Source organism: Arachis stenosperma, chromosome 2, assembly GCF_014773155.1.
Source record: "Arachis stenosperma cultivar V10309 chromosome 2, arast.V10309.gnm1.PFL2, whole genome shotgun sequence".
NCBI classification, from domain to species: domain Eukaryota; kingdom Viridiplantae; phylum Streptophyta; class Magnoliopsida; order Fabales; family Fabaceae; genus Arachis; species Arachis stenosperma.
The window spans coordinates 119,669,594-119,688,217 of record NC_080378.1 but is presented as its reverse complement, the minus strand read 5'-3'; the positions used below and the strand labels follow the sequence as shown (position 1 = coordinate 119,688,217).

The window sequence follows — 18,624 nt, the reverse complement described above, 5'->3', positions numbered from 1 at the left end:
TGATAAATTTATCTTTATTAAATTTAAACCAATTATAATGTCTTTACAAATAACTTAATTAGTGTAAAAATAAACATGATATATATAAAAAAAAACAACCTTTGCTATTATCTATTTTATTTTTATGTTTTTGCAATCTGTAACTTTCATTTTTAATCGACCCTTACATTTGTTATTATCAATTATTGAAAGCTAATAATTCCTTCAAAACTCATAATAAAATTACTCAATAATACTATATTAATTCAAGCTCTATTATTTATTTCATCATTAATATTCCGTTCTTTTTTTCTAAAATATTTAATAAATTTAAATGTATTTTTATATGAACTTGAGTTTAAATTTGAATTGTTCAAAAATTCATAATAGTTATATATCATTTAATTGATTATATTAATTGTACATTTTTTATTCTCTAGTAATATATATTTGTTTTGTTTTGTTTTTTCTTTTTTTTAAGTTAAAAGTAAAATCCGAATCTAAAATCTCTAGAAAAAAAGGAGAGATTATATATTTCTTGCACCAATCATTTCATTAAATTTTATGTTACTAAGGATCTATTTAATGTAAAAAATAAAATAAAAAATAAGTGCAAATATACAAATTTATTATTATTGCACAAAAAATATGCCTCATTGTATCATAAATTGTAACGGCTAAAAAACACTTATTAGTTATTATATCATTAAGTAACTAATTATTTATCACTTTATTATCAAGTTGATGGAGGTTTTACAAATCAAAGTTTAAAATGAACAAATAAAATTAAATATACATTGATTTAAGTCACCAAAACAAAATATAAATTAATTTGGTAGGTATGACATTCATAATTTTTTTTCTGCAGTTATTAATTTTTAATATATATTTTTTTATTTTTAACTCTCTTATTTTCACATGATATATTATTTAATATATGTTGTGACTTTATGCATATTTATTTTCCTAATTTATTTTATTTATGTCAAACAAATTTTATTATAAATTTAATTTATTGTTTTGAACAAAAAATTTATCAATAAATTATCGTGCGTCAAAAAATTCTAAAACAATTAATCATTATATTCTTAAATCATATAATTAATTCAATTAACGAATACATATTTTAGAATTTTTCAGTTCGCATCAATCAAATACTATATGTATCCATATTCTTTATGTTTTTTGTCATCATTTTCTCATGTACCTTAAAGTAGCTTTGTTAGTAAGTTTGTCGATGCATGCTATTCTTTTTCAATTCATGAATAGATGAAGGTTCTTTCTAGTAGGACACTTAAAATGGGTTAAATTCATCGGGCCAGTCCGTCTACCCATATAAATGGGCGGATTTTGCCTCTAAAATTAAGTCCGTTTAAATTTTGGGTTAAATGGGCTGAGTTCCATTAAGCAAAAAAAAAAATAACAGGTTAAACAGGCTAGCCCACGGATTAAACGGGTGGCGCGTTTTTTTTTTATATTTTTTTTCAAAAAAGTAGTACTTTTAGTTGACATTTCTTATGATCCAACCAAAAAATCCGACCCATCAACTAAAAAAAAAATATATATATTTTAAAGGTTTTTAACACAAAAGTAATATTTTTTGTCAAAATATTTTCAAAAAAAATTTTAAATGATAAACAGGGTGGCCGTTTAACCCATCGGACTGAGCATAAATGATCCGAGCTAAAAAATTCTGACCCGTGAATAATAGTTATATATCATTTAATTGATTATATGAACTAAGAATGAAATTCGAATTTAAAATCTCTAAAAAAAGGAGAGACTATATATTTGTTGCAGCAATTATTTCATTAAATTTTATGTTACTAAGAATCTATTTAAGGTAGAAAATGAAATAAAAAAATAAGTGCAAATATATAAATTTATTTTTATTGCACAAAAAATATGCCTCATTGTACCATAAATTGTAACGGCTAAACAACACTTATTATATCATTAAGTAACTAGTTATTTATCACTTTATTGTCAAGTTGATGGAGGTTTTACAAATCCAAGTTCAAAATGAACAAATAAAATTAAATATACGTTGATTTAAATAAAAAAAATATAAATTAATTTGGTAGGTATGACATTCATAATTTTTCTTTTCTGTAGTTATTAATTTTTAATATATATATTTTTTATTTTTAACTCTCTTATTTTCACATAATATATTATTTAATATATATTGTGATTTTATGTATATTTATTTTCTTAATTTATCTTATTCATGTCAAACAAATTTTATTATAAATTACAAATATTCAATAATTTATTGTTTTGAATAAGAAATTCATCAATAATTTATTGTGCGTCGAAATTCCAAAACAAATAATCATTATATTCTTGAATTATATAATTAATTCAATTAACGAATACATATTTTTAAAATTTTCAATTCGCATCAATCAAATACTATATATATTCATAATCTTTATATTTTTTACCATCATTTTCTCATGTACCTTACTTAAAGTAGGTTTGTTATTTGTTGTTGGATTGACGCGAGTAAGTTTGTCAATGCATGCTATTCTATTTCAATTCATGAATAGATGAAGGTTCTTTCTTGGTAATTTGATTTGATTGTCATCCCCCAACCTCTTTTTCCTCATATTTAGAGATGGCAGCACCACCTGAACTCGTGATTATCCATCCATATCTACTCGTTCGGGGCGGGTAATTATCCGTTCCGCATTGAGGTGTATTTTTAGCAGGACAGATTTTTGGGCAGATATAGACTTAAATTAAATTTCAAAATTTATAATAGTAATTCATATTAACTCTTAAACTAATCTTTGTTAACGACGTGTTAATTTGGTACATTAACATATTGCGATATGAATTCCTTGCCTAATTTTCATATGATCAAAATTTAGTAGAGTTGATTGTTGTCTGAGAGTCGCATAATTTTTAAACTTGTTATTGTCATTTTTGTGAAGACGTTAGAGAGCCCATCAAATCTTAAGGAGGTCAAGTCAATTTTAATCAAATAAAATCTAGACAAAGAATCAAAATTTTAGCAAGTTAATGTACAAAATTAATACGCCGTTTACAAAAATTAGCTAAAAGATTAATATGAGTTACTATTATAAATTTAGGAGTTAAATTGAGTCAGTTATAATTTTAAAGATCAATTTAAATCTGACTTTAAATTCTTTGATTGTTGACTTTAATTTCTAGAACCAAATTAAATAATATTTTTGGAGTACAAAGAAGCCGAAAGCCCAAGAAAACAACCAAATTGAATATAAAGATGCTTCTCTATTATAGTGTAAAGCTCGATTTTTGGGAGTATACCGCTCCGGGCCCAATATTTAAAAGAATGTTTCCAAGAAACAAGATGTAGCTTTAACAAAAAAAAAAAAAAGAAACAAGATGTAGCTTCACTGCTTCAGTGGTTAGGGAGTGGGAGACTGGCGAAGTGGCTCCTTGAGAATCCATGTAAACACTTCTGATTGGTTGATTCTCAAAGGAGGGGATCGCCAACAGTGCTTGCCCTCGTTTTTAATTTTTTTCCTTATTCGAAACGGAAAGGGAAAGGGAAAGGGAAAATGAATGAAGAAGAGGAAGAGGTTCTCTCTCTCTGCCTTATACCTTAGACACGCACTGCCTCCGTTCGTCTCTCTTTCTCCCCTAATCCAAACCCTACCTCTTCGATCCGGTTTTCCTCCTTCCAGTTCATACGTCTCTTCAATCTTCGCCAATTTCTGTCTTCATTATTCTGAGATAACCAATCGCTAAGACCCCATTCGAAATCCTAACAGCTATTCGAAATCGCCATCTGAGAGCATAGCGACGGCGACGACGCTGGTTATTTCACCGGTGAAATCTTTTATCGACACTTCTCTCTGGTTTGCTTCGTCGAACTTCATGTTGCGCCGGCTTTCTAGAAATGGCGACGGCGAACCCTTTCCATTTGTGAGGTGACGACACCGAGGACCCCTCACAGCAAATCGCCATGGCGGCAGCGGCGTCTCTACCCAAGAAGTGTTCAGCTGTAACTCTCTGTAGCAATCCCTCTCTCTACTTGAAACCCTAACTGGTGAAGAGGCGCTCTCTCTCTCTCTCTCATACTCCGAAACCCCATCTCTTCAACCCTGTTTTCCAGCTTCTGATTCGTATTTCTCTTCGGTCTTGGCCAGTTTCTTCGCTCATGGAAGCACAAAAACGGAGGTATTCGCCACCGGAACCTGATCGAAAGGGCTGAAACCAGATCAAGTTGAGGATTCTCATAGCAGTGGTGAAGCCCTTATAGCTATTTTTATAATATATTCTGTTGTATTCTCTGATTCATTTGTGTTTTCATAATTTTTTGGTGTCTTGATTAGTTGGTTATATGTAAATAATACTGGGAATAAATTGCTTGGATGTTTTAGTGTTTGGATCTGTTGATTCTGTTTGAATTTATATATCACAAAATATGTTACTATATATATATTATGCCGTGTTTGCAGTTGTGTGAATATTTTATCTTGTCTATTTGATGTGAATCTTTCGTGTTTTTTCGATCTATTTTTGCTTCCTTCGTGGAAATGCAAAAAATTGTGTGTCTTGATTTGCGCCCGGATTATTGCAAGTGGCAGTGATATTCCTTCCCTTTTTTTATGTGTTTCACAGAGACCCAGAATCCTGTGAGTCACGCACTCTATAATCCTCAACTTTTCTGCTACCCCCAGAGCTACCGTCAATCCAATGTGGTCGAAGCCTACACCCGCCTTCGAAAAGTCGCGAAGTAACCCTTCCTTACCTATTTCCTTCATTTCTTTATTCAAATTTCTATCCCAATGAATTAATTTATTGATATGTGTTCTATATGTGATCCATTTTTATCCAATGTTCTATATTGTGACAGTTCTATATTGTTGTTGTTCCACATTGTCCAATGGTTGTCGTTTTGTTCTTGTGTTTTATTTTAGAAATCGAGATTATTGTTTTTAAAATGAAAATATGTATTTTTAAAATTTTAAGTTTTTAATTATTTTATATATTTTTTTTTATGCGGGACCAAGTCAATTGATTGAATCAACTACCTAATGATGTAATAGTCTGATTAGTTTGATTACCAGTTTGGTTTTCAACAACTATTAAGTCAATGTATGTTTTACATTTTTTTTTCTTTTTTTTTTTAAATATATTCAGAGAACTTCAGTCCCGCAGGTAAATATTCTAAATTTTCATAGTGGAAGGCATTCATAATACAAATATGTATGTTAAAATTTTTAAATGTGACAATTGTTATATGTGATAATGCAGCTGTTTGTTGGGTGGTGTTGTAAAGTCAAATTACAACAGAAGAAAGAAAGATAATGTAGCCTGTTATAAGAATGACTAACATATGTGAAAAATAAATACATTATTTTTTTACTTCATGTTTAAGTAAGCTTTTATGAAAAAAAATAATAGTACAATGACAAACATAAAATGATAGATGAACGATATTTAATGAAAACAAAGGATATTTTCGATGGTAAGTAGAGTATTAGAAATTTTTTTTAGGTGAATAAAATATAATGAGTTAGCAAATTTTAGTTAATATTTTGAACCGTTTTATTTAATGGAACTCTAATAGAAAGGTCAATCGAATGCCCTAACAAATATGTAATGTCCTAGTGTAGTTATAAAAGTAAAAATATAGAATTGCAAACAAATAGAATCAAATCAGCCCCTATGCCATACAATTTTGGTGAATTGTTCAGTTATTCAAATAGCAACTTTTATTAGAATTTGCGTTTTTTTTTAGGAAAAAATAATTTTGCTCAATAAAAGAGAAATAACATTAAAGTTACAGTTATATTTTTTCAATATTAATATGATATATTGAGGATATAGAGGAATAGTGAAATAGAATGACGAAACAAGAGTTAAAGAAGTTTTTTAAGAAAATTTGGTCAGAGATTTTCCAATTTTTTTGTACATATCTAAGCCTAAGAGATTTTCCAATTTTTTTGTACTAGTGTCTTGTTGATATCTAAGACTAAGACAGTACTTTTTTGCTTGTCTGTTATTTACTAAAATAAAAGAATTGTAAATATTGATAAATTATAAAAATAAATTAAAATGTAATAATACAATGATTTAAAAATTATATTTACTTTATTAGCATTAGTGCCGTAACCTTGTTAATTTCATTCAAATTGTAAAAATTTGGAAGATAAAAATTTTAATATTTGGGTGTAGTTGAATTATAATGTCTTTTTCTAAAAATTTAGCATGTAGTTAAAAAAAAAGATTTATCATAATTTTTTTATGTCAATGTATTTCAAGACTTTTACTATCGCTGTATATTTTCTATTTTTTTAGGATTGATTTTTCTTTGGTTGCTATGAAAGTAGTATATATTGAATTTTTATTTTATATTTTTTAATTATCAATGTTTTTACATTTTTATATATTGATTGTTTGTATAAATTGTTATTTTGTATAAAAAGGAGAGTTGAATTTTGTGTAAAATTTTTGTTATATAATTTAATATTAGATATCGATTTCGAATTTAAAACTATCCTAAAGGAACAGTGTTTTATTTTTAAAAGCGAAAACATAATGAAACCCGAAAGTAACTTTGAGAAAGCAATCTTTTGGGTGAAAAAAAAATATGTTTATATGATAAATTTTAGGCTCATTAATTAGAATATGGAAAATATTTTGGTGTATTATGAGAAAATGGACTTATAGTGTGTATTACAAATATGTGGACGTGTCAGATGAAGGGGTAACACGAAGGGGGCGTGGTACATTCAACACGCAGGGGGCGTGGAGGCTACGTGGCACGCTCTGATTGAGCCACGCAAGTAGCACGCAGGGGGCGTGCTGAGTCAGCACGCAGGGGGCGTGTTGACGTGGCTGAATGTTCCTGCAACACGTGGCAGCACGCAAGGGGCGTGGTGAATCAGCACGTGGGGGGCGTGATGACGTGTCAAAGCGTGATTGGCCTGGAAGTGCAGCACGTGGGGGGCGTTCTGACACGTGTCAAAGCGTGATTGGTTGAGACAGGCAGCACTTCTCTATATAAAGAAGAGCTTGAGAGTGTTTTCCATAGTGAGTGAGATTTGAGTGTGTTGTGAGGATTCTTTGAGGTGGTGTAATGGAGGGTACTGCAAATTTGGTGGTGTATCGCAACGGGGAGATAATACGTAATACTCATGAGGGAGTGAGGTTTGTGTGCCAGAATCCGTTTTCGTTTGTGGTTCCCTGCACGATGACATTAATGGAGCTGCAGAACGGCCTCTGTCAAAGCATGGAGAATGGTACGTTAATGAGAGTGAGCAGAATTCTGTACCGAAATCCGGTTGTGGTTTTTGGTGGTCTAATACAGTTTGATGCCATGCCGATCACTGATGAAGCGAGTATGCAGAAGATGTTTCAAATTCACCAGCAGACTCAGATGCGACACCCACAGATTGAGGTGTACGTTGATTTTGAAATTATAGAGGCAGTGGCGGTTGAGAATGATGTAGATATACATGATGATAGAGATGCAGTGTACCAAGGAATGAATAGTGACAGCGAAGATGATTTCGAAGCCACTTATGAGGCCGGCGACGAAGATGAAGATGGTAATGTGGGAGTTGAGGCAGCAGCAGAGAATGTAGTGATGGCTCCGTCGAGCAGTCAACCGATGGACGTTCCACCTTTTATGCGTGAGTTGGATCTCGAGGCCATGCATGCACACGAGTTTCCGGAATATACAAACATAGGTACGTGGTCACTAAATAATAATTTTTCGTTAGTTTATACGTTCGATTGAGTAAAAAACAGTGTTGGATGGACCGGACCGGACTGGACTGAACCGGTCGGTTCGACCAGAAAATTGGTGAAGCAAATATTAAACCGGTCCGGTCCGTTAATTAAACCGAATAAGAAAACGAACCAGTAAAGATATGTAATTTATATTTTAACTTGAATATTCTTAAGATGTTAGTAAAGATATGTAATTTACATTTTAACTTGAATTGTTTTTACTATTTTTTAATTTTGTTGACATAGGCGTTGCCGATGGTGAGGACGGGGAGTTCCGGATTGGAATGGAATACAGTTCTAGAAAGTCGGTCGTCGCAGCAATTAGAAGTTTCACTATTGGTAAAGGAGTTGACTATGAGGTGTATGAGTCTGAGCCACAGACGTTCGGAACAAAGGTTGCTTGATACGGAAAAAAGGTTGTTGGGAGATCCGAAGATACAACGGTAGCCACACGTGCACGATCGGAACAATTTCACAAGATCATTCGAAGTTGGACTCAGATACAGTTGCTGATGCTATAAGGCCATTGGTCGAGACGGACCCGTCCATCAAGGTGAAATCTATAATTGCGGAAGTCCAGTCAAGGTTCAACTATACCATTAGTTACCGAAAGGCTTGGTTGGCAAAGCAGAAGTCCATAGCCAACGTTTTCGGTGGTTGGGAGGAATCTTACCAAGCCTTGCCATGGTGGCTATCGGTCATGGTGCAGAAGATGCCTGGTTCAGTTGTCCAAATAGAAACACGACCACTGTACAACGGGAATGAGGAGGCGCAAGGTGTAAAAATACTTCATCGTGTATTTTGGAGTTTCAATCCATGCATTAGGGCATTCAGACATTGCAAGCCGCTGGTTCAGGTTGATGGCACACACCTATACGGAAAATACAAAGGTACACTTCTAGTAGCTGTTGCACAAGATGGGAACCATAATATTGTGCCTATCGCCTTTGCCTTGGTGGAAGGGGAGACAGCTGATGCGTGGCACTTCTTTCTAAGAAATCTGCGAATGTATGTTGTTAGAAAAGATGGGGTGGGTATGATCTCAGACCGACACGAGTCAATACGGGCAGCAGTAAATCGTTTCGGTGGCGACTGGCAACCTCTAAGAGCATGGTGGATGTTTTGTATAAGACACATCGGCAGTAACTTCTTAAGGGCATTCAAAGTCCCTCACTTGCAAAAGCTTGTTGTCAACATAGGTTATTCAAGAACGGTGGAGGAGTACAATATCAACTATAAGAGGTTGGAAGAGCGAGGCGAGGCATATGCCAGGTGGTGCGATTCCATTGGACTCAGACATCGATGGGGCCATATGACAACGAATCTTGTCGAGTGCATTAACTCAGTCTTGAAGGGTGCCCGTAATCTACCTGTGTTGGCGCTGGTCCGAGCAACATATTATAGGTTAAATGAACTTTTTACGCGGAAGAGTGCCGAGACTCACGAACGCAAGCGTGCTGGATATACGTACTCTGCATTTGCGCAACAGCGGATAGAAGCAAGTATGCAACAGGCCGGGAATATAGTTGTGCACCGCTTTGATAGACGAAATGAGGTGTTTTTAGTGCGCGAAATGACTACTGGAAAGGTGCTAGTTGTTGATCTTGCACGACGGACGTGTGATTGTGGGCACTTTCAGGTTGAACGAATACCATGTCGCCATGTTATTGCTTGCTGTGCTAATCAGCGTCTCGATTGGCAGTTGTATGTGCATGACGTGTACAAGATGACAGAGGTTCGTAAAGTATATAAGTTTGAGTTCACACCATTAGGTGATCCCGATACATGGCCCCCTTATGAGGGACCCACATTGGTCGCTAATCCCGCGCAGAGACGAACGTCTAAAGGCAGGCCCAAACTGACCCGATACTTGAATGAAATGGACTCACGCGACATGCGTGGACCTCGGATATGCCGTCTCTGTGGTGCTCAGGGTCATAGTCGGAGTAGGTGTCCTCAGCGTGCTGGACCGAGTGGTGCTGCTTCATAGTTTAATATTGTCATGGTTGTATTTTTTATTTGTATTTTGTTAGTTGATGATTTTGAAATTAGATGTGTTTGTATTTTTTCAATTGAAGTCTATCCATTGATATAGAAATCGTCGCTTAACAATGTCATTAACTGATTACATAAGTTAACAAAACAAACATCAACTAATTACGCAATTTAATTAAACACACATTAAACCCGATTTACATATGTTTAACAAACAAACATCATCTGATTACATAAGTTAATTAAACAAACATTAAACACGATCTACATATGTTAACAAAACAAACATTAACTGACTCATCATATGTTAAAGAAACAAACATCAACTGATTACATATGTTAAAGAAACAAACATCAACTGATTACATAAGTTAATTAAACATACGTTAAACACGATCTACATATGTTAACAAAACAAACATTAACTGATTACATATGTTAAACAAACAAACATCAACTGATTACATTAACTTAACGACCAAAGCTCACTTCTTTCCAACGAACCAGTGTAGTCCCTTACGCATAATGCCCGACGATGGAGTATACCTATCAGGTGGATTTCGCTCCGTCCGAAGGTCATATGGGTGACCTCGAACTGACCCTCCTGCATCGGTCGGAGCGGCCGACCCGCCTGCCTCTGTCGGAGCGGCTGACCCGCCTGCCTCAGCTGGAGTAGATGGACCAGGGATGAAGGTGTCAACAACTGCGTATCCCCGCTGACGCTGACTAAAACCACTATCACATGACGCACTCTCTGACGTGTGGTGAGAAGTACGACCCCGCAAAGCATGTCCCATATCTACTGATGCCCTACGTGGATCAGCCGGCACCGACGGTGAAGGGATACTACTAAAATCTGACCAGCCTCCTAAACCAGCGTCAATCCAATCCTGTTGTAGCTGATCTCCGGGTCCGTCGCTGGAGAAGTCAAACCAATCATGACCGGAAAGAATGGTAAGTACGGGATCATGATGCTGAGAGTGGTGGCTGTGCTGGGACTGCTGAGAGTGGTGGCTGTGCTGGGACTGCTGAGAGTGGGGGCTGTGCTGGGACTGCTGAGAGTGGTGGCTACCATGACTGTAGGCCGGTGGCTGTGGTATATAATAAGGAAACGGCTCAAACACTGCATGCTGAGGTGGCTGAGGGGGAGGTGGCTGTGGGGCAGGTGGCTGTGGGGCAGGTGGCTGTGGATGATGAGGAACGTACCCTGTCAATCTCAACAGATGCCCGTAGGAACGCATGTACCAATCCCGGTACTCAACCGTCGGAAAAAAATCCCAGGTCGGTATGGGGTGCAGGTCTCGCAGTCGGCTGTATCGCCTGTTTGCCCACTTCACTATCCATGGCCCACGCAAAACTGTCCAGTCATGAAGCTGCACTCCGCGTAGAACGATGCAATGATGGTCAACTGGAATATCCCTTGGTAAACCCGGAGGAGGTTGTACATATCCAAACTGACGCATCACTCTGTCCGCAGGGTGCCACTCAACACACTCGAACGACAACAACGGAGCAACGCTGTCACACACCTCAAGATGGGGATGCAAGTCGTCGGGGACGATCAACCCGTGATACGGCCGCCACTCAAACTGCCACAGTATTATTGGTATATTAGAACAATAATAATAATGGTTCAAAAAACGGATTAGAAGAGCCATAACTACTTACCTCCTGCATGTAATCTATATCATGCCTGAATGTCTCTACGGTCTTCGATGACCACGCTGTGGTCCGTTCCGAATGACTCCACCTGAAACATTGTTAACTGAAAAAAATTAACTAACTCATCATATGTCATATATGCATCATGAAAATAACACATAACTAAAATAAATCTAATTACCTCATGGCAACTGGTATCTCGGCCGGTGGAAGCGTTTGTCTCGGTACGGGAGCAAGACACGGCATTCGCTCCCATGCCCAAACAAACAAGAGATTTAGAGGGCCATCCATCTCCTTTGTATCATATCGTGATGCACGGCATAGTGCTCTATAAAGATGTGCGAGACAAGCTGACCCCCAACTATAAGTATGGATCCGCTCGAAATCACGAAGCAACGGTAGATATTTTGCATGAGCATATGCAGTCGACTTGTCTGTGAATAAGGTCGACCCTAACAAACAGAAGATATGACATCTGACGTATCTCCTGATAGACTCGTCAGTGTCCAACTGCTCTGCGTCTCTAATACGTCGAACCCATCCAAGCTTTATATAAGACTTCGCATTACCACTGACTGATGGCTCACGACCGAATATCTCTATGCCATGACTTTGAACGAACTCGCCACTACTATCTGTCCATCCACTGACAGCCTCTCCATCAATGGGTAGTCCGAATATATGAGCCACATCCTCTGTCACTGTAACCTCACCGATCGGCAATACGAAGGTGTGAGTTTCAGGCCTCCACCTTTCAACCAGAGCCGCTAACATGGGGTGAAATCCTCTTATGACTCCAATTCTAGACACATGGTAGAATCCCGTGACGCGTAAGTAGTTCTCCACTATCGGATTCCACGTCTGTGGCGGATCCAGTTTACGCACCAACAAATTCCGATTAGGCTGCATCAACAAAGATATCTGTTACATTATTTAAATAATAATCATTATAAATATATTAATAAACATTAACATATTTATTTTAATATCTTATTTATTAAAATATTTAACATAGTTTATCTATTTATTTATTTATTTTTTAAAAATTTTAATTCCTTATTTATTATAATATTTATGTTTTAATTTTTCATAATATTATTTATTACTTAACATACACATATTTATGTTAAAAAATTCAAAATTTTTACTACCTAAAAAATTTATGCATACATTTACTAGTATGCAAACCGTAAATATATATGTATATATTATATCATATTATACTGTTACTATTTGTATATTATTATTATTATTATTATTATTATTATTATTATTATTATTATTATTATTATTATTATTTTAAATTGATATAAAATAAACGAGCGATTTTTTTTTTACTCGTGCATGAAAATTTTTCTACTTTTTTTGCAACACAGATTTCTTTGTTTATTTACAGAACATGTACTTATTTTACTATAGCATTTTAATATTTTATTGTAAAAAATATATATTTTATTATAAATTTTTTATTACATTACATAATATACAGTTTATTATATTATAGTTTTTTTATAATATATAATTAATCTTAAAATAAAAAAATATATATATATACGTTACTATATTAAATAAAAAAAATAAGAAAATTAAAATACAATAAAAATATAATGTACCAACTTACATAAATTGGATGATCTAAATAATTTATAATATGTTCTTCCGGAGCACAGTAATTACGAACCATCTTTTAAAATAAAGACAAAAATTTTTTTCCTCCTATTTTTCGTTCTTATTTTTTCCTCTGCACCCTTCCTTCTCCTCCTTCTTGATCTCGAATCTCTCTTCTATTTTTCCAGAGACCCTCTCTTCAACTCTCAAACAATATGTTCAATCTGCATGCTGAGGAGCCTCCTTATATATAGAGCCCCAGCTGCTGTTTGCTGCTTCCCGAGTGACATTGCCTCCTGCATGGAAGACCGCTTTGGAAATCTGCGCTGCCACCTCCACCACGCCCCCCCCGTGGTGTCAGCCTTCTGCATGGCTGCCAAGTCACCACGCCTCCTGCGTGGTGCTTGGGCGATGACACGCGGCCTCACCACGCCCCCTGCGTGGTGCTTGGGAGAACGACACGCGGCCTCAGCACGCCCCCTGCGTGGTGCTCCGGTGGTGACACGCATCTTCGCTGCTTGGGCAGCACGCCCCCTGCGTGGTGCCTGCTACCCCCACCCCACGGTAAATCACCCCACTTGCCCATAATCTCCGAAAACACCAACTAATTCTCCATATGAAAAATAATTTCTGTAAATTTTATATGTCATCAGCCAAAAATTTGAAATTATCATAAATAAATGTATCCAAAACTTTTGTCTCTCAACGTCCCTCTCATTTCTTTATGTTTTGGCTATTAAAAGAAAAACTTGTTGATATGATTCTATCATATCTTGATATTTAACGTCAACTTTGTTTATTTGTTTCTTCATGGTAATTTGGAATTTCGAACCTATGTTTAATATTAATTTATATAATAATAGCACCACACAATATTCAACTTTCTTTTTAAATTTTATTGAATACACCAATTTCTGCAAACAATTTATACATTAAAATATAAGAGTTTTGGTAATGAAAAAATATCAAATTTTTTTGATAATATATCATTTTCATAGTACTTAATGAAAAATTAATCCTAAAATAGTACACAATATATAGCGATTTATAAATTTTGGTGTACGTTGCATGCAAAAGTTATGGCATATCATTTTTTAAACTGCTTGTATTCTAAAGAGTTAGTCTCTGTTATAAGTATACTCAAGTATAAAATTTTTCTATCTTTTAATTTGTTACTATTTGAAAGAAATTGTTGGAATCATGCTGCTCACATACTAATAAATTTAGTATGATTATTGATTAGTAAGTTAATTATAACTATTTTATTTTTTTTTGTGAACAATTAGAATTAAGGAAGATGAGTACTGTCTTAGACATTAATGAGATACTAATTGTATAATTGGAAGATCTTTGGCTAAATTTTCTCGAAAGGTTTCATAAATTATTGTTTCGTCACTTTCTTCATCCCTATCCTCTGCATGCTTTATTAATATTAAAAAATTGTTATTGTAATTTCATTATTATTTTTATCTTTAGCAAATTTATTTTTCTCAAGAAAGATCGACGTAAATTTTAGTTGAAGTTGCTATTTGAATATTTCAACTATTTACCATAATTGTATAGCATAGGAGGGCTTGACCTGATTCAATTTTTTTTTGTAATTTTATGTTTTTACCTTTATAGTTATATCAATATGATACCTATTCAATGGAATATTAGTTAGAACCTTGTATGAAGATTCCATTTAATTGGAAATGTTTTAAATACTTACAGAAATTACTCACTATATTCTATTCATTTACATGCAATAAAATTTTTGGTATTATATTTTAAACTCCACTCCCTATTAATTGATTAACCACGCTAGAGTTAGTGAATTATAATCAGTAAATCAGATTACATCCTTTGTCGTCATTAAAAGTTGTCCATCAATTATTATTATATGTTTGTCATTGTATAATTGTTTTATTTGCTAATAGCTTTTTAAAAGTAAAATAGGAGATGGTGTATTTATTTTTGGCATACGTTGTTCGTTCGTACAAGAAATTTAGATATAGCTCTCGGGTTTCTGGTTCTACACTCGACGCTACTTTTGGATAACCAACAGAAGTCTCCCCAAGCCACTCCTGTTGTTTATAAACTTGCTTGCTTGCTTTAAACACTTGCTTGTTTCAAAGGTAATGTTTGCGCCTCTGTTTTTTGTCATCATTGTCTTATTTACCTTGAAGTAAAGTAGCTTTGTTATTTGTTCATTTTGTTGTTGTCCCATATTGATGCGAGAAAGTTTGTCCATGCATGACATTCTTGTTTCAATTCATGAATAGACGAAGGTTCTTCCTGATGATTGTTTGCTAGTTTCGAATAATGTATAGATTCATGTCAAGGACAACTATGCTAGTTATCTTAAAATCTCTAATCTACCTTAGCTTTTTTATTGTTTTAGCTATATCGAATTATCGATCATGGTTGTTAGAAGCCATTAATATGTTCTATTTTATTATATAAATAGAAAAGATCCCTTAATTAAAAAATGATAATTTGTTTAAAAGTAAGATTTTCCTGAGAAACTAATTCTAAAGATTTTCTCGGCATCACATTAATTATGTTGTTATGAATAATTACTTTTTAATAAAATTTTTGTTTTACAAATTATATTCAAATACATCTATAATTAATTAATTATATAAAAGTATTTTTTAATAAAAGAAAAAAAAAGGTTTATCAAAAGAACAAGTGGATGGCTGGACACATGAAATGAAAGTATGAAACTAATGCTCCTGAATCCTGATGGCAATTGGTTTGGCATTTAATTGAATTGGAAAAATAAAATAGGACAATTTATGTCAAATTATTAAAAACCGGAGTCGCAATTAAATTTATTTCTATTAATAATCTGTGGGGAACTTTTTTTTTTAAAATTCAGCGAAATTTCGTATCGAGTACGTTAATATTAATACAACAAACAAGGAAGTTAAAAAGAATTTTGTCCTAATTTTATTATACTCGGAAGACACCTTAGTATAATATTAACGATCTAATAAGATGATCTTCAGTAAATTCCTATTGACGTCTCTTATCTTTTATGAAATGATGCCCCTTTGACTATACAATAATATATAACGCTCAACATGTTTAGAAGCAATGAAAAACATTGTTTTGTTGATATTATTACCAGTATTTGATATTGAATTATTGATAGCATTATTATACTCTCCCTATTCCCTATTCTGTTCACTTGCTTTTCCCATCAAATTGTTTTAGGATAACGAATTAGTTAAAAATCTTTTATTTTATTAGCCTAATTGCTCCTTTGATTATGGAAAAAATTCTTTATTAATATACTTCTTTTCTATGATCGTCACTCCGTAATAAAAAAATAGCTAATAATTAAGCCTCATAACAAGAATAAATAATCTATTTACGGAAAAGCTTTTCTCGCTTCAAACATTATTATATTAATATATTTTTAACATCTAATTAGATGAGATAGTTATTCAATTAAAACAATAAAAATTTGTTACACCAATAAAAAATTGTTGTTTTTGTTTTTCTGTAATTAGAGTTGTCTACTTCTTTCCCTTAATTATTTAAATCTAACTGAATCTTTATCTTCAATAATAAAAAAAAGTCCGATCCAATAAAAATGTATTGACCTTATTTAAAAGTAATATAAAAAGATTTTTTTGATTCTTAAGATTTGAATCGACATGATCATCAAGTGACACTGCTACTATAACTGCGAACAATAATTTTTCATTCATATGATTTTTTTATAAAAGTTATTGTTAAATAAAAAATTCATACTTTATAACATTTAGTCATTTTATTTTTTTAAATGAACTCATGACACATTACAGAATTCCGAAAAAAAATCTAAAGAAATAAGTGAAATAGTATTTGTTGATACAATCAAAATTATAAATAATCATGTCATGTTAATTTTTAGGAAAGAAAAAATAATAAATAATAAATCAAATTAAATAATTTTATTTAAGTTGGAAAAGTAAATTATAATAATGTAATATTGTCATGTTTGTAACATTAGGTTTTAAATCTTTATAAGTTTAATAATTCATGTTATGCATAGATGAATTAAAAATTTATAATTTTTTAATTTTGATTTTTTCAATTATATGAATTAAAACTTCTGAAATGTAAGAAAAAAAAATATAAAACACATATATAATATATGTTGTTCTATTTTATTAATTTATTAAAACTTAAAAATATTAATTCTAATAACATAGTTATGAATTAAAATAACATTATTTAAATTTAAAATTATTATTTTAGTAAAGATTTTTATTTGAACTCATTCAGCATGTTATGCATGTAATGTTGAAGTAATTCAGTCATTAATATAATTTTAAAAGAAATAATATTAATTTTTATATTTTAATAATGTCAAACTATATATGGTTTATACTGTATGTGTGCATAAATTCATAAAGAAAAAGTGGCAACATCAAAATAATAGTGATAATATTAATTTTTTAATTTTAATAATAACAAATATTCATATTTTTTTTGTATTTCACGGTTTTTCCAATTCGATAGGTTAAAGGTGGTATTGAGCTTCATTTAAAAGTTTGTTGCTGGCCAATGAGTTATTGCATGTACAAGGCGGGATTCGAACCTGCAACAATTACTTAAGCGGACTAGTGAGCAAACACTAGACTAACTCAATTTGGTTTATAAAATATTCATATATTATTTAAAAAATATATCAATTCGAAACAAATAAACAATTGTTAACATATTATTGAAACAATAGTTCTTCATTATTCATTAATAGTTCATCAAAGTTTGGATTTTTTTCTAAAATAAAATAAAAAAATTTCTCCAAACAAAATTTTTAAACTTTAATTTCAAGAATATGATTTTTTTTTTCATTAAGGGCAAGTTCGTTGCATCCGATGAATTTTATGTTGAGTTTCCAAAATAAAATCATTCTTGACGGAGAATAGAATTCAAAATCACAATTTCATTCTCTACCTTCGTTCTCATGCTTGACATTTGTTCTCTACAATGTCAATGAATCTATTGTCATGCATTTATTATGATGGTGAAATAGTATGATGAAGAAGGTTTTATTGTTTTAGATTTGGACAACCAATAATTACCTATATGATACTGAAGGTCAACAGTCTAACTGTGTTGAAGAATTTGATATTGCATTCTGTTGGACAGTATTACAATAACAGACAAAAAGAATGAAAAAATTTACTACAGATATCGAACTGAAATAGATGACAGATTGTTTTATAAAAGGTATATAATTTGGCTCTATTTATAGTATGTTTATTAGACTATAGTTGTAAGAAATATTTCTGTTGTTTTAAATTAGGTATCGGTTACATAACCATGAGAACATACGTTTTATAAGGTCATGACACAAATGGGAGTGTGACGAGTTTTCCTTAATGCAAAAAAAAAAATGATTGTATTCTAAAAATTAAAGTTCAAAAATCTTATTTAGAGCATTAATTATTTTTTATTTTATTTTAGAAAAAAAAATTCAGTAATGGATACTAAAATTATTAAAGTCAAAATCAAAGATGACTTCATCTGCAATTGATCATATCCTGTGTGTTTTTTTTACGCTCCATATGCCTAACTAATAAATTAAAAAAGAATGCCGGGTCGACCTTTGCTTTCACAATAATATGTTCTAATAGGATATATATATATATATATATATAT

General features: G+C 32.6%; 1 protein-coding gene across 6 annotated transcripts; it reads left to right on the top strand.

Annotated features, from left to right (window-relative positions):
• Positions 1-3,363: 3,363 nt before the first annotated feature.
• On the top strand, positions 3,364-15,468 carry LOC130960825 (uncharacterized). Of its 6 annotated transcripts, none has more exons than XM_057886306.1 (5): positions 3,365-4,021; positions 4,122-4,219; positions 4,597-4,711; positions 6,681-7,673; positions 7,963-10,837. In XM_057886306.1, exon 5 carries the CDS (start codon positions 8,417-8,419, stop codon positions 9,704-9,706), a length of 1,290 nt encoding a protein of 429 aa, XP_057742289.1. In that variant the 5' UTR covers positions 3,365-4,021; positions 4,122-4,219; positions 4,597-4,711; positions 6,681-7,673; positions 7,963-8,416; the 3' UTR covers positions 9,707-10,837. The 6 variants fall into 6 exon arrangements, 4 of the variants coding, with proteins under 4 accessions (XP_057742288.1, XP_057742289.1, XP_057742291.1 ...); XM_057886308.1 differs by having other exon boundaries at positions 3,369-4,021; XM_057886305.1 differs by having other exon boundaries at positions 3,364-4,219.
• The last annotated feature ends 3,156 nt before the right edge of the window (positions 15,469-18,624 follow it).

Bases quoted from the DNA above. Each gene is read 5' to 3' on its own strand.
- LOC130960825 (XM_057886305.1), top strand. From the start codon at position 8,417: ATGGTGCAGAAGATGCCTGGTTCAGTTGTCCAAATAGAAACACGACCA.